The sequence below is a fragment of the Ornithodoros turicata genome, chromosome 6, assembly GCF_037126465.1.
Source record: "Ornithodoros turicata isolate Travis chromosome 6, ASM3712646v1, whole genome shotgun sequence".
Lineage (NCBI taxonomy): Eukaryota > Metazoa > Arthropoda > Arachnida > Ixodida > Argasidae > Ornithodoros > Ornithodoros turicata.
In genome coordinates, this window is record NC_088206.1 from 66,897,130 (window position 1) to 66,917,772 (window position 20,643).

General features: G+C 47.9%; 3 protein-coding genes across 3 annotated transcripts; 1 reads left to right on the forward strand and 2 right to left on the reverse strand.

Annotated features, from left to right (window-relative positions):
- Window positions 1-203: 203 nt before the first annotated feature.
- Window positions 204-4,634, reverse strand: LOC135398234 (tetraspanin-33-like). Its single transcript, XM_064629657.1, has 5 exons — window positions 4,197-4,634; window positions 3,558-3,907; window positions 2,467-2,685; window positions 886-1,201; window positions 204-722 (listed from the first exon to the last, which is right to left on the reverse strand). The coding sequence occupies exons 1-5, from the start codon at window positions 4,489-4,491 to the stop codon at window positions 604-606; spliced, it is 1,299 nt and encodes a 432-aa protein (XP_064485727.1). The 5' UTR covers window positions 4,492-4,634; the 3' UTR covers window positions 204-603.
- A 1,647-nt stretch (window positions 4,635-6,281) lies between these two features.
- LOC135398235 (tetraspanin-33-like) lies at window positions 6,282-11,941 on the forward strand. Its single transcript, XM_064629658.1, has 5 exons — window positions 6,282-6,770; window positions 6,874-7,220; window positions 8,903-9,118; window positions 10,365-10,647; window positions 11,747-11,941. Exons 1-5 carry the CDS (start codon window positions 6,410-6,412, stop codon window positions 11,869-11,871), a joined length of 1,332 nt encoding a protein of 443 aa, XP_064485728.1. The 5' UTR covers window positions 6,282-6,409; the 3' UTR covers window positions 11,872-11,941.
- Window positions 11,942-12,649: 708 nt separating this feature from the next.
- Window positions 12,650-17,006, reverse strand: LOC135398236 (chitinase-3-like protein 1). The gene is made up of 5 exons (XM_064629659.1): window positions 16,707-17,006; window positions 16,377-16,649; window positions 14,196-14,729; window positions 13,860-14,131; window positions 12,650-13,744 (listed from the first exon to the last, which is right to left on the reverse strand). Exons 1-5 carry the CDS (start codon window positions 16,941-16,943, stop codon window positions 13,273-13,275), a joined length of 1,788 nt encoding a protein of 595 aa, XP_064485729.1. The 5' UTR covers window positions 16,944-17,006; the 3' UTR covers window positions 12,650-13,272.
- Window positions 17,007-20,643: the final 3,637 nt, after the last annotated feature.

The window sequence follows — 20,643 nt, forward strand, 5'->3', positions numbered from 1 at the left end:
CCCCGACTAAATGCCCCGTCTAAATGCCCCAATCGTAATCATGAAAATAAGGTTGTTTGCTCGAACAGAATAGCAGTCACATCTGGCTCGCTTTACTGTGGATATAGTTCCGAGAAGAGCTAAACGAAATAAGCATAGCGTTACAATAACAATACAATACATTGTTTGGATACAATGTAAAAGGCTCCACAAGATGTTGCCAAATGATATAGTGTCACGCATTCAACCGTAAAAGACGTGTTGGGACAATAGTTTTCGGCATGGAATCGTCTTTGTGGCAGACACTGAAGAAATTTCATGTGCCGTTTTGGACGAGCGTAAGGTTGCCACGTGGCAGGTATTTCACTGGCAAGGCCGGTTATTTTGCTTCTCTTGCCGGTTGAAAGGCAATACCGGTATTTTACAGCAGAAGGAATTTTACGGGGAAATTTCGTCAAAATTCCTGGGGTTCGTGTTTTTTTGACGTAGTAGTAGAACACATCGCACACACAGGTCAAGAGCTCAAATTGTATTCTGAATAGTTCCGAAGAGATACGTTGTGACTAAAGATTCATTACCACGCGTACGCGTGACATTAGTAATTTGACAAGGATTTCTCCAGAACTATCGATCTCTGTGCACAGCATAATAATTGGCATAAGGACCGCCTTGTCTTGCCGGCCCTGTAGGTCGTTGTAGTGCCACGTATCTTGGAACAGGTGACTGTCGCACTAAATCTGGACCTGCACATGGTGTACCACCATTAGTGGTGTCCCCCAACCGATACACAATCTGTCATGGTACAGGTGATGATGATGTGAAAAAGAAAAGGGGATGTGAGCAAGGATACAAACAAGCTAATAATAAAATGCTTCTACGGTCGGACTTGAAGCATGACGGCAATACCTCGTTTAGACGTCATCTTCCTCTGTTTCGCGTACACGCCTTTGAGTATCAGGACCGGATCCTTCTGAAGCCCAGCTTCCTCCATCTCCCGCAGCTCCTGGTAGCGTCGTGCCATGCGGGCTTGTCCCTCGTACACGGTCTTGTAGTACCGATTGTAGATGCGCTGAAGAGACCTCAGTTGTTTGTAGACATTGATTGACACGCTGTGCAGGACAATGAGAGTCAAGTCTAACAGGACGAAGCAGCAGACGATGGTGAGGAGGTTGCTGTACACAAAGTAGTACACTGCGTCTGCACATCCCGTGGTGTGGATCACCTGCGTGCAATACGCTAGTGAATCACATAATTCTATATATAGCTTTGGTTCGTTAGCAGCAAAAGAAGACCTAACGACGCCAAACGCGTTGTAATGCAAGCCTGTGAAGGGTACAGTTCAATTTCCCTGTAATTGATTGTTCACAAGTCCATGTTGCTGGTCTACTAATATAATTGTTAAACATGTCATCGTGGCCAAGATAGACGACCTGAGCCCCTATGTCATTGATTACGTAACGCCGCCGCGCAAAGCATGCTAGTGGGCACTATCAGCTTTATCAGCCTATCAGCCGACGCGTTTTTCTCGCTTCTTGTCCACCACAGCAAAATTAGGGTTCTTCATCTTCGGGTTAAACCCGATTGTTCACATTAGTCCCCCCCCCCAGAAGATTTCCGGTAAAACCCGATATCTACCCATAATCTTTCAACTTGTCGTTCTAGGTATACCATCGGAAAAGTATAATATCAGCAAAGAGAGCTACTTGTGACAACCTATTTGTCCTCTTTTTATAATCTCATCCTGCAGGAGTCAAAGACGAGTTTTTGTGGAGCGCGGGCAAGTGTTTGAATACCGCGGTCGTTCACTGCCCCAGTTCCGAGTGGAAATATAAAAATTCTTGTTTATCGTCCCAGTGTCACAATAGTGGCTTGTTTGATATGCCTTTTGTTTCACCCGAGACTTCCCTGATGACATAACAAACAGGGATCATAGCGCCCGTTTTCTGGCCGAATTCTCGTGTGTAAATAGCACCCGATTTCCGCACCTCCGAGTTTGAAAAATCGTAAAACACGAAAACGAAGAACCCTAAGCAAAATATAACCTCGAACCGGTCTTTTTCGTCAAGTCACATGTTTGTAAACAGAGGGTCGTCTATAGCAGTTTTTGGTAGCTACAATAACACCACCTAGACACATAAGCTTCTTGCTCATTCACCAGATGGAAATATGGAGTCGTGATGTTGTCTGCTTCAGCCAATGACAGCAGTCGATTTCAAACACAAGCTTCTTCTGGCTACCAGCGGCAGCCCATGTGGCTAGTGGCGCCTCGTTTCCATAGCTACGGCCACCGAAAGCACGATCGTGATTGGTGAATTCTTAACGACTACGTCACGTTGTTCAAGCGATCCGGCCTGATCCGGCTCTTTTTGTCTCGGTATCATTGGCTAGACTCAGTCGCTGCTGCAGCACCGCGCAGTTATAGCTTACATGAACCAATGAAAGATGTACATGACAAGAATGACATGACATACAAAGGTGTATGTATACCTTCCACGCGTCCTGTTCAGTAAGCAGAAGCACTCCTTGTCCACAGAGCTTCCCCGATGTCGCAGTAATATTCTGGCGGCAGCAAGAGAATGGAACACTGCAACGCTCCATGCTGGGGTTATCAACAGTGCAACGGAAATATGGGTTGGCGTTCCAGTCTCGATAGGAGCTCTCAGTGAGGCCACAGCACTTGAAGCCCTGCTGCAGATCGTCTACCACCTACAGAGACAGTCAAACTATGCGCATCCAAACCAAAGGCTACAGGAAAGCATCAACATGAGTCTGATATTGACGCACTTTGGCAGGACTTGAAAGCTTCAGAGGACACCAATATTTTATTGGATGTAGTTCCGTATCGGGACCACTCGTTTTTAAAAATTTGTGAAAACGTTAGGAAGGTAAATATTACATAGAAGTGGAAGAAGGTCATATACTGAATCTAAAAATGCAAGAATTATAAAATTCTGTGGACTAGACGTTTTTTTATATGGATTTCAACAACCCCATCTGATTCACTTTTAGCGCAGGAGAAACATAGGAATGCTAAGCCTAACCGACTCGAAACTTACCATCTTGCAAGAGGTAGGGTCGTTGAATTGGGCTAAATCACATCACTTTAGTGAGGTTAGTCTAGGTTAGGTTCTACAGATTGGGAGGAGTCTGGGGGCGGCACCCCCCAGGCACGCACTAGGGGGTGCTGGCGTCGAGACTCTGCCTCGGGTTAGATCAGAAGGTCCTCAGTAAAGATGGCGGATCGCCTTCAAGAAACGAGCTATAAAATTCAATTTTCGTACGTTTCACGCAATATGCGAGGGTCATTCCTGTTTAATTTCGGTACTAATTAGCTCCTCTTTCACGTCAAAGGGTTTGATTTTTGCTTGTATTCTTTTTTGTAAGAAAAAGCCAGTGGTCCCGATACGGAACTACATTCATTTTATTTTCTTCTTACATCATTTCTTGATGCAAACACGCGTACCTCTCTAAAGTATCATGCTTTTACTAAAAAAAATATATCTAGTGCCACTTGTGCCCCTAACGTCGTCTGTAGAAAGTATGTTGCTGCTGTTCTGAAGACAAAGACATGACAGTACCTTCTGGAAATCTGGATCCTCCCTGTAGTTCGTTATGTAGTCTTCCGTCACGTGTGTCTTGACGTACTGCCTAGCAACGTTAGGCAAGAAGGCAACGGCTACAACGAGGAGCGCTCCAAGGATGACGACCGCGAACAAGATGCGGTTGTAGATGTAGAGGAGCGTGGTGTTCTGCCGGAGAGCCCCGACCAGGCCCAGGGTACCCAGTGCAAAAATTAGGAAGGACATAATGAGTACCACGATGTCCAGATGCAGAAGGATCATGACGAAGTAGGTGCGGGACGAAGCGGTTGGGGATGGTTCTCGTGAAAGAGCAACATAGAGGGCTCCGCAGAACACAGCACCCGAAACTGTGCATTAGAAAAGGTAAGTGAGGGGGCTGCGATGTAATCTCTTGTAACGAAAGTCTAAATCGTGCATGCGGGAATACATGGTACTCTATTCCTCGCAATTTCAGGGTACATGTGAACCAGTGACTGCAGCCCCTGTGGGCACCACAAGGGATGCAGCCAATGGTCCACAATAGTTTTGGTCCATTGGTCCACAGGCCAATGGTCCACAATGGTTTTGTACGAGACTGTGTTGTTACCTGGGTCTTAAACAAGGCACGAAGGAAGTATTTGACAACATAGCTCGTACCTATCATGAGGATGCAGTTGAACACCTGCAAAGGCACCAGTAAGTAGGGGTGGATATCTAGGATGATTGTCGAAGATAATTCCTTCCCAGTATCGCTGTCTTTTGTCCGGCGTGAACTTGATGATTTTGTGCTAGTTGTTGAATACTGAGAAGGTGGGACCTTTAGCATAGCTCCCGCGGGCCTTGCAGATGGATTGTACGGTAGTCGACCGGCGGGAGCGCGAACCTGTGGGGCGTATCCTGGTGCATAAATGTTGGCAACCTGCACCGGGTTGTCACTGCGAGGTCTTGCCATGAGGATGGCTGGTGTTGACCAATGTGAACGCGGCAAAGAACACAGCTGTGAAATTACGCCTGACGAGCAATGGAAAGAGCTGGAAAGAGCGCGACAGCGCGAGCGGGTGTCACGGTCCTGTTGTGTCTAAACAGTACCAACTGCGCAGTCCCTCTGAGCATGCGCTGAACGCGCGTCATACAAGATGCGTATGGTATGTTCTCCTGCAAGGCCACTAGTTTACCACTACTTTGAATTTTCTACTGTCTCCGTCGCGGCGCATTGAAAGAATCATCACAAAATTCTGCTGCGAGGTATTCGTGCACGTACGCGGCCGTCTCCTGACTGCCCGCACTATCCGTGTGATGAGACAATGGACCACTTCTTTCTCCACTGCCTCTTTTTATTCGAGCATCTGGCTCCAATTATTTTTAACCAACCCCTTCCAAGTATTTTCCGTTCCCTTATAGAATTCTGTCTTTTGGTCTCGCATCGTAGACTGTTCTGTTCCATCAGCAGCCTTCCATGCGGTCGTATATCATTCATCTCGTCTTTTAATCTGCAATATTATCCCTTCATCCTCTCTTGCGTCCACCCATTGATCATGGCCTATTACATCCGGCTGACGCAAGTCTGGAAGGGACCATCTGCCAGAGACTGGGGAAGTAGAGGAATAGTTGACCTGCCTCCATTAGAACCGTCATTCCTGCATTAGTGCGTTCTTCTTGTGTCTTATCTCAGATTTCATCTCCCCCATGCGAAGCTCTTGCTCTTCGCAATGCTCCCTCGTAGCACGCCACGCCACGCCTTTCCTCTTGCGTTTTGCTTCACGGCTCTTTCCCTCGGATCTTACACCTAGCATTGGTCCGACATACCTCAACTTCCTTAGTAGATCCTGGCCAATCGCCCTTAGCGGATAACGGACACTAGAGCCCTGCGCGGATGAGATTTTTGGCATCCGCATCCGACCCGCATCCGCGCACACGTTATCCGCGTCCGATCCGCATCCGCAGCATGCACAACAGTTTACATCCGCATCCGATCCGCTGAACAAAACGCACCATCCGCATCCGATCCGCAAGATCCTCACGTTTCGAATGACGCGTAAATACCGCATGTTGGTATAATTTCGGATGTCTCCGTGCTCTCACGGAAGGACTCTCGACGACAAGCAAAGTAAAACCTTTCAACAACCGTTCAACAAACGCGATATGGAGAGACTTCTGGAACGCGTGGAACGCTATCTCGCCGGTGCTCGCGTGGTTCGAGACGCCAGAATGCCTCTTCTCCCGTCTTGTCCGTGCACGGTCAAAGGTGTACCCAAGCATGCGCTCGCTCTCGGCGCGCAATACCAATAAATTGCTGGTGGAAAGATTACAGCACGCGGTATATCCGCATCCGATCCGCTGCTTTCGCAACCGCATCCGATCCGCATCCGACGTCAAGCCTTCCGCATCCGATCCGCACACCGCAGAAAGTGCTAAATTTTCATCCGAATCCGCAAGTATCTTGCGGATATCCGCGGATATCCGCTTCCATCCGCGGATGGTGCAGGGCTCTAACGGACACTGCTCCGAGGACGAAGAAGAAGAAGCCATTCCTCAAGATAGACCTGCCTTAGTCCACATCATTACCGCACGGACATAGACAAACATCTCTCGCCCCTTTTGTCCTGGCCAATCTCCCTTAGTGGCTCACGGCCATTATCTCATTGGTAAAGAAGAAGAAGTAGTGCACGCGCTGTGGAACAGCCTTCACAGCCATAGTAGCTCACCATAGCCATAGTAGCCATAGTGGCTCACGGCCATCATCTGATTGGTTCAGGTTCAGGGGCGCCTAAACCCATTGGTAGAAGAAGACGACGACGAAAGAAGACGGAACCCTTGCATCGCAGTATCCCGCCTCGCCTGCTTGGTCCATAGAAAATATCTGTCGAACCATGTCACTACGTGGAGACGTCCACAGCCCGCGTCCACGAACAATCACAGTTCCAGGCGTTCCGTTCCAACAACGCGGCATCGACGCACAGCGCACAAGAGGACCCACCATCAGACATCCTGCTGTAACAACGGACAACCTGCATTACGAGCAGGCTGCGGCGTTCCCCGGTCACGGCATCAGGTCAGGTCCTCCACAAGTTCTGGCGCCGACGTCGAATCCTGGAGCACCGGAGGGGACGTCGTCGCTGCTGTCAGAACATAGAGTGCTTGACCAGAACGATCTGTCGTCCACTGTCATTCTAGGCATGAATCCAATGTATGTCTTACCTCTGGAGATCTGCAACTGTCTCTTCATGGGTGGTACGTACGCATGATCGCATAATCTGAGAAGGACCTATGTGAGTTTACATCAGTTCGATGGCGTTAATACATCTTGTTCATACATGTACACATCTACTCGCAGTGTCTGCCGTAATATTCTGCCTCGCTTTCTACGTTCTTTTGGCGAAGGAATCCACCGAAACGTCATCACGTACCTACGTCATCATGGTACTCATGCATCTGGACATCGTGGTGCTCATCTTATCAGCGATCGTCTTCGCCATCGCCGCCACCGGCCTCATAGGTTGTGTGAGACAGCACGTCACGTTACTCAACGTCTACAGCGTCCTGCTGCTAGTGGCAATTGTTGTCCTCTGCCTCCTTACTGTGGCTGTAGCGACCTTGCCCAATGTTGCCAGGAGCTATTTCAAGAAACACGTGACTGAAGACTACATCGTCAACTACAGGGAGAGTGCTGACTTTAAAAAGGCAAGCTACGATTTTGCTATGCTGCTCTCAACGCAGGCATTTGTAGCGCGATGCTTGAACTCAATCACCACTGATCAGTTCGAGCAACGTTGTACCGCTGCAACAAGGGCCGATCCAATGCACAGTGAGAGGTTTTCATATTGCACGTCGTATAGCGCTGCTCTCATCCGCCTGCATCGTCCCCATAAATTTTAGGAGACAAAACGCCTCTGTAGTAACGTAAAATGCATGACAAAAAAGATTTTGGAGTCTCAGTGGTGATTGAATTGTTCATTGCACAGAAATACTAATGCAATGTGCATTCTTGTACGGTCACGCGTGGTGTCTATACACCGTGCGAGAGCAATTTTGCAAATGCGGGCCACGGTGAAGTTTCAGGACTTCTCATAGCACTTCTGGCAGGCTACGTGCATTCGCGATTGCTTGTATCGTTGATCACAAGACTGCCACGCACTTTTCGAGAATCCTAGACTGCATCGATGGCATATCACGAACTTTCATCGAGTCGAAGAACGCGTCCAATTACCATTCAGTTTGACCGTCGTTCATTTAAAGGACCTTTCAAACGCCCATGTGAGAACGGTATATGTCTGGAAGCCCTGGTTTGCCAACTATACGGCACTCCGTTCGCGAACCAACACTAAAACCAGGGATGTTACCGGAAATACAAGCGAGAAACAGTTTCTACCTGAGTTCCATTGGAAACGAAAATAGAAGCAGACAAAAACATTTTCGAAACAGAAACAGAATAAGAATTCAAAGGTCAGCAACCATAACCGAATCGTATGTTCTGACCTCAGTTATTCCTGAATGGGCAACCAGATAAATTTATCCCTTCGGTATATTCACAACGTATTGCAGCCAATTTACAACCAAACGCATGACAAATGTGAGTGTTCATAACCGTTATGCAGGTGCGGTTCGTACTTCACATCCGGCTGTGAAGGTGCATTCCGGACGAGACAGTCCAATGCAATCCATGTCAAGCTGTATAATCTAGACAGTCGGCATCAGGCGCACTTATATTACGTCTATATTAAAATATGTGTGCGCGAGGAAGGCCACAAACCGCGTTGCCTCCGTCAGAACAGCCGAATTCGATTCGGAAACGGAAACTGAACCGGAAACAGAAATAGCTTAGAAACGAGGTATCTACTTCAAGAGCAGAAACAGAGACCGACACCAAAATTCGATCAGAAACGGAAACAGGAACAATGAGCTCAGATCTTCGGATATCAGAAACGGAAACATTATTATTTTCGGTAACATCCCCTGGCAAAAACAGCGGGTGCATGCTAAGGGAAAGTCTCTTGAAGCACTCCTACCTCAACACCTGAAATTCGGTTGGCAAACTACGATCCTACCTTTTGCACAGCACAAAATCGCTTACGTATCTATGGTTGCGTTGTCTGAATAGAGAGTTTTCATGGATCGTACGCTATCGCCGTTGCGTACGGAGGGGATAGCGTTCGTGGTTCCGCGCACGCTCACACCCAGAAAGACCTATCCCATTCTCACCGAAACTCAGTAAAACTCACTAATCTATCGTAGCGTACTACTATACCAGTTACTAGCATACTGGCATACTAGCATACTAGCATACTGGTATACTGGTATACTAGTATGCCAGTATGCTAGTATGCCAGTATGTTAGTAGCGTACTAGTATACTCTCCCTTCCAGGGTGTGGACGAACTACAGATGGGATTCAAATGCTGCGGCCTGACAGAAAAGTCGTACCAGGACTGGAACGACAATCCCTACTTCCACTGCAGCGAAAACAACCCTAGCGTCGACCGATGCAGCGTCCCGGATTCTTGTTGCAGACGGGAAAATCGCACAGTTAAAAGGCTGTGCGGTCGCTCTGTCCTGTTGCTAATGAGGAAGGACGCCATTGAAGTATGTTGAATATAGCAAATTGAATTTTTTTTTAGATTATGCAGTCATACTGTGCATGTGGCGACGAACAAGTTATGGGACGAATGAATTAGTCAATTTAAACAAAAGCGAAAAACTAGAGAGAACACAGCGGGATAACCTCATTAAAAAGGGTCATATTTCTATCGAGTTCATGACATGGTTCACGGTTCAACCTTATACGACACACCCCATATTTGTGTGCCAGGTATCGGTACAGGTTACCGTTTTGTACGGTGACTCACATCTTTAAAGGGACTATCGCATCCGGGAACGTATGTATGATACCGATAGGATAATGTTCGTCACCGTTTCAGAGTCAATTTTGCCAAATTTCTCTTCCGAAAACAGCTTATATACTAAGTAAACGAGTTTTAAAGGTCCGCATTCCATCTGCAGCCAACACGATGATGACGTAAGCCAGGCACACGAATGGGAGCGCAGCGCAGGCGATTGTCTCCGAGATCGTCTGCTTGGCGTTCGTATCGCACTACTACGTGAAAAGTCCTCGGTAAATATGGCCGACCTTCAGTTACCAGTGTGAGTGCAGACGTAACCATGTTACGTAAAACACGGCGTTCGACACTAACCAGAAACAACATTCCGCGAGCCGGTAACAGAGAAGACGCTGTCCCCTAGCATTCCGCCTCGCTCGCCCGCCCGCCTATCGGTCGGTTGCCAAGGCTACCAAGGTCCCTCCGGCCGCTCCGTGATTGGTATTCTCTATGTCAAAGGGCGCACAGTGATTGGCCTCGTCCGTGTGACATTTCTAGAGAGGGAATCCCGGAGTGCGTCGTCTGCTCTTGCGAAGTTTTATATTACACTACACAGGAACAACGCTCCCAATTCGCGTCGAGTTTTCGGCGTTATTATCAGTGATGAACGCGGAGTAAAACAGCACTGCAGTTTCGGAATCGACCGGAACGGATGTGATAGTCCCTTTAATCGAACGCTCGTTAACTTTGGACAGAGATCGGAGGTTGCTAAAACTTCAAGTTAACACTCAGTTCTTTTTTACAAACGTTAGTTTGCGACGCGATGACTGTTTCAGTGACAATAATTCCGTCTAGTCAAGCAGAGTTAAACGCTAAATTCAAGTTAAGGGATCGTTGATCTCCGTTCAAATGTTAATCGGCGTTGGTAAAACCGGGCCTATATAACGCAGCGACCGCATATTTCCTCTCTCTGTAATGCCTAATGACGTCATTCTGGTTTCTCTCTGCAACAGGTCGTCTACGACGTCGGCTGTGCAGACGCCGTGTACGACTACGTGTCTGGCAACATGTTCACCATCGTCTGCGTTTTGATAATCTTCAATTTGATGCTCATACTCATGTACAACATGAGTTCAAAACTGAGTTCCGACATCAGAGAACTGTCCCATATTTACGACCACTACTACGCTGCTCTCTATGAGGGTCAGAAGCACATGGCCAGACACCATCCCAGCCTGTTCGAGGTGAAAGAGGGCGGGAGAAAAGAACTTCATGGGCCTGGTCGTTATTACAACGGTATGTATGGGTTACCATACTCCTAGTCCCGGAAAACGTAAGAACTACAGTTACGTGCAGGTATACCTCCGCCAGCGGAGAATGTAGTCCGCTTACGAGAAGATGGCGGACACTAGGCAGAGGGGGAAGCTAATTCATTTGCAGTGTTAACGCGAATGTTTTACGTGTTTAGCTCATATTGATCTAGCAACAGTCTGAAGCATATGGACATATTACTCTGTTGCTCGGACCCCTGTCATGTGCCTAGCTTAGCCAATTACCGATGTCTTCAGATTTGTGGGCGCAGATGTAGGAGTTAACTTGTCCCGAGGTACACTGGGTGCTTTCACGTAAGCGCAGATGTCTAGGACATTACACCGCGTACAACCCGTACCAAATGCAGGCATGAAGAAAGACTGACGTCACTGAAAAGGTTAGCCAGCTGTAGGATTCGAACCCACAACTTCGGGATTGCCGGTCCAGGGCACTACCAATTGAGCTAAGCTAATGCGCCCCTCCAACCAGTTCCAAGGTTGCGTCATCTGAAGAGACAAACAACACCCACTCACTCACTCGTACCACTTTCACTCTTATGTGATTTCACACTCGCGCGCACACTCATACGACGGGGCGACGTAAACGACATCTGTTGAACACGATGGAAATTGATGTTCTGAGGCTGGAACACAGAAGAAAGGACAAACAATGAATGAAGAAAGACGGAAGTCACTGAAAAGGTTAGCCAGCTTTTCAGTGACTTCCTTCGTTCTTCATTCATTGTTCTTAGGAACTTGATGCATCAGGCGAGGTAAGGTGAGGCCTAAGCTAAGGCGCTTGAGGCCTAAGGATGGTGAGGCGGAAGTGCATCACCATCTATACGCCGTTCAGATAAGTCACCGTGTGGAGCTGTAACGCGCATGTCACATGCTGGAAGTGCTGGAAGGCGCAATCATTTCTTGTACCACGAACGCAGGTCACCATCCTACGTAGAATCTCTACAGTGAGAAGAGAACACGATTACGCGTTCCGTTCCATATTGACATGTCTCTTGCATTCCGCTAATTAGAACGCGTAGTTTATTTCATGCATAGCATTATATGCACCGTTTATTTATATGCAGATCCAATCCGACCAGGTGGACACATAACACTCCTTCCAGCGCAGCATCAAGTCGCCGTCAGGCCATCGTCAGTTCCAGGCTCCGGGCCTGCAGCACAAGTTGCCATCCATAGGAGACAACCATAACCTATCTCCAAGTCGCGTCCCTTCCTATAATATCCGTCGATTTCTACAAATGAATCCCTCGAATTTTGTACTCGCACTTATATCTTTGGAATCCTGTCAGTGCGGCATAATCAAAGATTGTGAACTCTCAAACTCAAATGTCATTTCTAAATTTAGTTTAGTTTTCCATTTATGTTGCGTGTACGTGTCCAACGATACAGCCGATTGACGCGGTAACCTGAACGATATTAAAGGTATGGTCACCCATAATCATCCTATCCACAGAGGTCATTTTTATTACAAAGGCCATGGACGGACTTCACATTGCCACGGATGGACGGATTCCTGACAGTCAGTCTCGTAGGGGTTTGAGCTCCTCAGCTTGCACGGACCTCGGCTCAGCTCAGTCCTCAGTGTGTCCTCAGTAGGTTATAGTATATACGGTAGACCCGAGCTACTGTCCTCAACGGTGCTCCGTCGTTTAGCTCCGGCAAAGCTACCGAAGACCACACTGAGGAGTTTTATTCAACGTTTGTGTGAGCGGGCCATTATCCGCATGACTTAGATGCAAAACACGAGCAGGTGTAGTTGATGTGCTGATGATGCAACCTCGAATGGCATGTCTTTCGTTTTCTCATCTGCACTGGAACTTTTCAGACTCTGTTTACGCATAAGCACTGCTTTATAGGGCTACGGTTTTCTAGACCGGATTATGCTGCCCGCAGCGCATTTTCTGCACAATAATTTCGAACCCTAGATTCCTTCTCTGCGCAACAGATATCCAGTACACTGTTTTATAACTGTATAAAGATGCTTACAAATGCTGTGTATGCTACGTTGTTTCTGCGGAAGGACAGTACGGGGGCATGTCAAGCTACAATGATGTGGTCTTCTTCCCAGACCCGTGAGTATATACATTCAAATAGGTACCTTAGTCTTTTGGTCTTAGAACCTACAAGGGTTGCGTGCAAAAGAGCGAGAGACCTTTGAATTTTGATCCTGCTTTAATTCTCGTAATAAATTGTTAGCGAAAACAACATTTGGACATTTTTAGCGAAAAAAAATGCGCAGATCGAGCCATTAATTTCAGCACAACATTGGTAGGGGAAAAAAGCCACCACTAAATGACCAAGAGGTTTACCTTTTTAGCCAAAAATAAAATGCGCAAATCAAGCTATAATTAAGCACATAATCAGCAGAAACTGCGCTTTAATTGCAGCGTTAAATTATCATCTCTTCCCGAAAGGTACATCAGGAACGATAGAATACGGTAAGAAATTCCGTAACTTTATAGCTTTTGTGAATCCGTGTTTACTGAACAAATTCTACCAAGCGTGGACAAAAAATTCCTCCGTGCCGTCTTCTTATATAATTTATACACTTTATCATTCTGCCAATCATGTTATTTTGGGTCACCAAAAATCAGCACGGGTTGCTGACGACCCTCTCAAACACCGCCTTGGTCAACGGAAAGTCGCCGTGACCGCACGTCCCCGTGAAGTCGTCCCAGTCGGAGTCCCATACGCCGAGGCAGTTGATCCCGGACGCCCTTTCGATGTCGCAAGCGAAATGTGGGAGGTCTGGCAACGCTGGGTATGCGGTCCACGTGTCCCCGCATACAGCCGCCTCCCCGTACTCGGTGCGCAAATGCGAACAGTTGTTGGCAACCATGTGGCAGCGTTCGTAGTACGCCAGTTGGCCTCGAACCCTCGTGATGGATCCTTGTAAACCCGGGCCTATGGACAGGGGCTCAGTTTCGCTGGGAGATGCGTTTCGTTGTAGCTGGAAAGTGAGCGCTCGTGCTGGCAGTAGGAGGCATGTCTTCTGCCGGAACGTCTCTGTCAGGTTGGATGTAAAGGTGGACACGTCGTCTATGGTGCCATTGGAGTAATATCTGAATGGGAGATACAAGGGGTACTCATAATGCCACAACAAGAATGTATTCCCAAGACACTCCTGGTTACCTAACATATACTAGTCCAAAACGGGACGTCACCAAAGAAGTTCACCTGAATGCGTGGGGCGTGTAGTCCTGCTCTGAATAGTGACGTGGTACAAGTATGATGGAGTCCAACACGGTTGCGATTGCGTCAAGGTCGAAGTAAGAGTACACAACGGGATCTTGCTCGATGACCAGTCCCAGGCGATGGCTCCCGTCTGCTAGGCCACGGCTGACTTCTTTCACGAGCTGGTTGAGCGCATACGTCATATTTGCTGGTGGAGATTTCCAGTACAGATATATGCCCGAGAAGTTGTTTCTCTCACACCAGGTGATAGCATTCTGTAATGTTAAAGAATTCGATAGACGCTATACTGATAACTAGGATCTCAGTTTTGATTCCTACCTTAATGAATGCTTTTCGCACTTTCCGGCGATGAAGCAAGCCGTCGAACAATCCATCATCCCCTGATGTTCCGCCTAAGATGGCGAACGGTCGCCCCCCAGCGTTTGCAGACGTCAGACTGCTGAATAGGCGGTAGGATGCAGGGTTGCCAGTCTGCGCTACGATAGTATAGTGGCTGGAGAGGCTGAGGCAGCAGTACAGGACGACGTGGCAGTAGATGGTAGGACGATGAAACAGGAGCAAGCCGTACTCGCTACCCAGAACGACGTGATGTTCGCTGCGGCTCTGGTAGACGCACACGGACCTGCGACTGCTATTGGAGTGGTCGGTATCAGTGGCGTTCTCTTCATGATTAATCGGTGTCCGCGATGCGTTCGAGATGGTGCTGGGCAGCCCGGTGCTTGTGGTGGTCTGCTTCTCTTCAGCAGTTTCGAGTGTCGTGTGGGTGGTTTCATGACTTGTCGTCATAGGAGAGTCGTGGGCAGTGGTAGGTGTGTCGGCCGTCGGGCCACTCGCTGGATAGAAGTCCCATGGCTGTAATGTATATCACTGCTTATAACAGGGTAGTTTATGCAGCATGGTGCATTACACGCGAGAGCGAGGAGAATATAACGAAGCAGACGACAAAAGCGAAACTACACGGAAACTTTGTCGTCTGCTTAGGATGTGGCGTACACACAAACTAGCTGGAGGACTAACTCCATCACACTTGAAGCCCGAGTCTAAGCGGGGCAAACAAACAGGAGTCTCAAGCATCTTGGCGTTCAATTTAGTATACTTATAGACAACTGCTTAGCATACTTAATTGCAGGTAGCAAGTGAGAGAGAACAGTAGCAGAGTTTTACAATGGGGAACCCAGCGCTTTGGAGCACCAATTGTGTGGTTTATGGCAGAGCATCTAGCTTTAGCAAGCATATGCAGTGCAAGCCTATAACAACCAATAGTCATAGTAGATATTCCTGTGATCACCAGCAGCACAAGCCTGAGCGATGATGCACTTCAGTCACAAGATGGACATAGAACTCCAAAAGTACGTATCACGAGAGAAATGCAGTGCTAAAGAAACTGTTTAGGAACGCTAAAACAAAAATACGTCAGCACGACACAAATTTTCATTCCGCAAAACTTTAGCGCTTTATTCCCAAGTTTTCCCATTTAGTATGCGGGGACGTTCAATCACAATTCGCAGACGACGGTGGTTCTTCTCCATGGCCACGACCGCTGAAAGCACGTTCGTGATTGGCTGCGGCCGTTGAAAACACGATCCTCATTGGCGGACTCTTAATTTCTACGTCCCATCAACGAGCGCGCAGGCTTTCTGTATCTAGGTGGTGTTGGGCGAACGCCGAGATGCGGCGCGACGAAGGGCTCGGAACGGAAGCGGAAGTAAGCGGGAGCGCTATGACGTAGAGCCATATAGAACGTCACTTCCCGGCTATTTCATGGAGCTGCTCGGCACCGCTTCACGCACGGTCGGCGGGGGCCTCGAAAATGGGACATTTTAAAATCTCGGTAGCATAAAGAAATAATAGGATGTGGGCCATTGCATACGAAGTGCAATGACGAAGTGCATACGAGAAGGACGTACATTCCCTCACAGAGAAGTGGTATCCGTGGAGTTTCTAAAAACCCTTTCAATGAATCTTCGAAACTGAAAAAAGGAAAAGCTCGTTCGTTTGTTTTCAATCCTCCTTCAAAAGAAAATCTCAGGAAGGCTTTCCTCCACTTCAGTACATCAAGATTACATTAATCAATAATTAGACAATTTTGCGTCTCCGCGCAACAACTTTAGATGCACACGATGGAAGCTGATGTTATGAGGCTGGAACACAGGAGAAAGGACAACGCACAAGTACCGAGTGTGTAGGGACAATAAAAGAAGGAAGTCACCGAACAGGTTAGCAAGCTGTAGGGCTCGAACCCACATCTTCCGGATTGCCGGTCCAGGGCTCTACCAATTGAGCTAAGCTAACACGCCTCCCCAACGACTTCCAAAGGTTATGGCATTTGAAGGGACAAACCACATCCACTCTTTCACTCATGATGGTGATGATTAGGTTTTTTTTTTATCTTTTGTTTTTTTTTTGCGCATCGACAACTATGGCCTCACTCACTCAGCTTCCAACCTTATCTGCTTACCTTCCCGGAGAGTGGCACTGTGTTCACGTATATGCCCTTACCACGTAATATGGATCCGAACGGGACGTATATTCAGTAGTGGTCGTTTCACGTGGACGAGACCTTGTGAGCCCGAAGACGGTGATGATGACCATCGTGGTCACAAGGAGCAGTAGAAGGGTCATCGTGCTACATTCCGTAGTGCACTTATCGTCGTACGGGCTCCGATTAGGTCCGCTACTGAGGAGTTCGCCCACACTACTGCTCTTCTCCGTCCACTGGCTCTGGTACACGTTTCGCAAGGGCGCGGCAGCAACCGGTTGCTTTTGGAGCATCTGCAAGAGACCATCCAACCTTGTCTAGGTTTAAGAGGATTCGGCAAAGGTCCCCACCTGCTTAAAGGGATCCTGTTGTTTCCTCTGGGCTTCAGCCTGGCCTGTCACATTGTCCTCCGCCACTGTTGTCTGGGAGGGCGGCACTGCACCTTTGGTTTCAAAGCTTTCGATGTCGCCCGAATACTTGTGATATTTCGTCGACACTGAGTAGCGGTAGAACTTCTTTCCAAAGTTAGGCACCAGCCGGGAGATGAAGTCTCTGAAGGTAGTCTTCGAAGTACCTTTGTCTGCCATGACGCGCCTTCTGGTTGTTCTGGTCTGCCAGCGGGTCTACTCGATGAGGACGTAGCAGTGGAATTGCACGATTCGCGCGTGTGAGGGTAGGAACTACTTCTTCTTCACGTGCGTCCACACGAGCCACATTCTTCAGAGCACTCCAATGAAGGATGCGCAAAATGTCATAGCTTTCTGCCGCTAAGTAGATGTCAAAGCTGATGTCTTTTGTGCTCTTCTAACCATCGTGAATATCCCGCGGTTCAGCCACAAGATAGGCCGTAGCAGACGACAGGGCCGACGGTGTCGTCTGCTATGCAGGGCGACACAGATTTTTCATTAAAAAACTATAAGGGCTATAGACATGCTGTTTTCACTTCTATCATCTCTTGGCCGACGCACGTTCTTGGCCATGTTGCTCGACCGTCAAATGATTAATTACTTAAAAATATTTTATTCACTTTTTAATTATAAAAGCTAAGTAGTTGTCCCAATGACAACATCTGTTCCTTTCGGTGACCTCATATCGTAGCCGTTTTCAGAACAAAAATCCGTTCGGTAGATCGCCCGCAAAAAATTCGTGAAGGAACACCATTTTTTCCTTTTTTTTTCTTCATGGCGCATCTTCGGAGACCCGTCTTTCCTTTGCCCCCAATCTGAGAGGGTGAAAGAGCACACTGTCCCCTCTTGCGTCCTGGAAAAGGATTAACAGAAAATGCAACACAAGATAAGGGCAGTTCCGACAGCGTCACCCAATACATGTGCTTTTGTTTGTAAGGAAAACGCTGTCACGGCGCACCATGCGGAGCACCATGTGACGGCGTTTTTCCTCCCCTGCATACAGAGGAAAGGAAAACGGGAGCGCTACTACTTGAGCGTCGAAAAACGACCACCAGATCGCCTTATTTCCAGGCCCTCCCCTCGTGCTATAACTGTCTCGATGTTTTTTCTGAAAACGGCAATGTTACCAGTGACCCCAAGGGACTCGATCTCCCCATTGGGTCAACAGCCTACCTTTCATTATTAAAAAGTTAATTAGCGAAAGTTAATTAATGCATGCCACACAAGCTTGCTTGTGCCCTCTTAAGGCGTGCCTTTAGACGTGGAGTGCATCGCCATTGGTTAAAACTGGGAAAAAGTGATTTTTCTATTTCTAAAAATTGCTTCTATAGTTATGGTGGACACCCTGTATATGACTTGCAGAGACCACACTTGTGACCGGGACGCCAAACACCGTGAACTCCCAGCCTTCCGGCCGTTATTTTTGCCCCCCCCCCCCTGCACCCCTCTAGACGCCGGCCCTGTGATGGAGTCTCATAGGTGGACTATCGCAACGACCGCGACACGCTGCTACCAGCGCTGTTTATGACCGAAAATGGCGCGGCGTCCGCCGCCGTCCCAACCCTCTCAACAACGACGAAGGAGGGGGAGGGGGAGAACGCGCATGCAGGTACCTAGCTAGCTGCGAATAAAGTCCGTACGACCATAATACGACCAAATACGCTCTGCAAGTAACTGAGCGTTCTGCGCATATCTCCTCTCCTGGTTACTCCACTCGGGAAGCCCCATTGGCTACGGCAGCGCCCTCCCTCTTCCCTCTCACTGCCTCCTCTCATACGCAGAGACGCACTTGCACAGCGTATAAAGTGGTACAACCGCCATGAAAGGTCCAAGGTCGAAGCGGCACGATGAAGGGATTCGCTGCGAGATCGACCTATAGGAAGCGACACTGTCACCATTCTAGTGTGGATAACACGTGGGCCTATGTTCGGAGTTGATGGTTCTTTTCCGTAATTCTTGCGTATATTCACGGGAAGATCAATTGTGCCGCGATGGTACGATACTGTGCGGCTCCCCAATGCTCCACCTACTGCACTGAACGCGGAATAAACGTGTAAAAGCAGACAACGCGTCCACACTGTGGTAGTTCTCTGTTCTCCGCAGCGCGCCGACACCGTTCGATCTCGGAGCGGATAGCGGTACGTTTCCCAATTCAGGAACTTTGGCCGTCAAAAATGCGCAGCGCTACGTGTCATGTGAGCAGAAAAGCGCTTTGATAGGAACGCAGTGGTCGAGCTAACAAGCGCTGCGTTGATACGGCATTCCTGCCGTGTTTGTGCTCGTGAGTGCATAGCTCAGTTGGCTCAGCGCTTCACTACTGTACAGAAAGACCCTGGTTCGAAGCAGTATCCCTCTGTGTGTAAGCAATAAGCAAGCAAAGGTGTAGGCGTGGGATAGCGCTAATGGGCAAGAAGGGGTGTGAATGGGCGAGATAAAAATGGGGGGGGGGGGTGTAACGGGCGAGGAAATAGCCTAGAACGGTGCTTAAGATAGGATAGTCGAGTTGCAGGGGGTGTAGCCTGTGGGGCGTATTCAGTAAGCCCCAACGTATCCCCTACCGACCCCCTGGTCTGAGGTTCGTCCCGCGGTGCCCTTTTCACAATGCCACTCGTATGCCACGATCTTCTCAAGAAAAACTCTCGATATTTTTCTGCTGCGTCTACAACATATCTAGTCAACCAGTTTCGACAGTTTTGCGTGACAACATGAGAGGTTTGCGGACTGATTGTGTTTCTATTCTGCAAAGTGGAAGAAAATCTTAGTGAAGTTAGGCGAGAGCGCTCTCTATGTTGCATGTGGAATTGCATAGGTAGAGGAACCTTGGAAATTCGGCCTCTGAATGCGGACTATTTTCAGAAACAAGCTAAAAGTGCGCAGAATCGGGAACAACTATGAACATATACTCGGTAGAAGATGGAATTGCAGGGGTATAGAAGAACCCTGCAATTTTGGCCTCCGTAAACATCCTTGTTTTTTAATTTTCAGCGAGAAAATGCTCAGAATGAAGTAGAATTATGCACCTATACTCCGAAGAAGGTGCTCTCTATTTTAAAGGATGAATTGCAGGGAAGAACCCAAATCGAAATGAAAGTAAGAACAGGTTAGGTTTACCTTTTTTGCCCGTCTTGGCGAAAAAATAAAAGCGCTCCGATCGAGCCGAAATTGAGCACAGATAATCAACAGGAACTGCCCTTTAATTTCAGCAGGAGAGTGGGTTTGAAATGACACCTTCGAATTTTAGCCTTAAAAAACACCAAGGGGTTAGGCTTACCTTTTTTTCCCATTTTTGGCGAAAAAATAAAAGTGATCCGATGGAACCGAAATTCAGCACAGAGGATCAGCAGGAACTGCCCTTTAAAGTCAGCAAGGTAAGTGGGTTAGAAATGACACCTTTGAATTTTGGCCTTAAAAAACACCGAAGGGTTAGGATTACCGTTTTTGCCAGTTTTGGCGAAGAAATAAAAGTGCTCCGATCGAACCGAAATTCGGCAGAGATAATCAGCAGGAACTGCCCTTTAATTTCAGCAGGTAAGTGGGTTAGAAATGAGACCTTCGAATTTTGTCCTCAAAAAACACCAAGGGGTTAGGCTTACCTTTTTTTCCCATTCTTGGCGAAAAAATAAAAGTGCTCCGATGGAGCCGAAATTGAGCACAGATGATCAGCAGGAACTGCCCTTTAATTTAAGCAAGAAAGTGGGTTCGAAATCAGACCTGCGAATTTTGGCATGAGAAAACACCAAAGGGTTAGGCTTACCTTTTTCCCCATTTTTGGCGAAAAAAATCAAAGTGCTCCGATCGACCCGAAATGGAGCACAGATAATCAGCAAGAACTGCCTTTAATTCCATCAGGTAAGTGTGTTCGAAATCAGACCTTCGCCTT

Coding starts and splice junctions, on each gene's coding strand:
- LOC135398236 (XM_064629659.1), bottom strand. CDS start 16,943: ATGGCAGACAAAGGTACTTCGAAGACTACCTTCAGAGACTTCATCTCC. Junction 14,730..16,376: donor GTTCGGATCCATATTACGTG/GTAAGGGCATAT, acceptor TATACATTACAG/CCATGGGACTTCTATCCAGC. Junction 14,132..14,195: donor TGCGAAAAGCATTCATTAAG/GTAGGAATCAAA, acceptor TTAACATTACAG/AATGCTATCACCTGGTGTGA.
- LOC135398234 (XM_064629657.1), bottom strand. CDS start 4,491: ATGGCAAGACCTCGCAGTGACAACCCGGTGCAGGTTGCCAACATTTAT. Junction 1,202..2,466: donor CTGAACAGGACGCGTGGAAG/GTATACATACAC, acceptor TATTGCACGCAG/GTGATCCACACCACGGGATG. Junction 723..885: donor GAAGATGACGTCTAAACGAG/GTATTGCCGTCA, acceptor CACCATGTGCAG/GTCCAGATTTAGTGCGACAG.
- LOC135398235 (XM_064629658.1), top strand. CDS start 6,410: ATGTCACTACGTGGAGACGTCCACAGCCCGCGTCCACGAACAATCACA. Junction 6,771..6,873: donor CAACTGTCTCTTCATGGGTG/GTACGTACGCAT, acceptor ATCTACTCGCAG/TGTCTGCCGTAATATTCTGC. Junction 7,221..8,902: donor AGAGTGCTGACTTTAAAAAG/GCAAGCTACGAT, acceptor TCTCCCTTCCAG/GGTGTGGACGAACTACAGAT.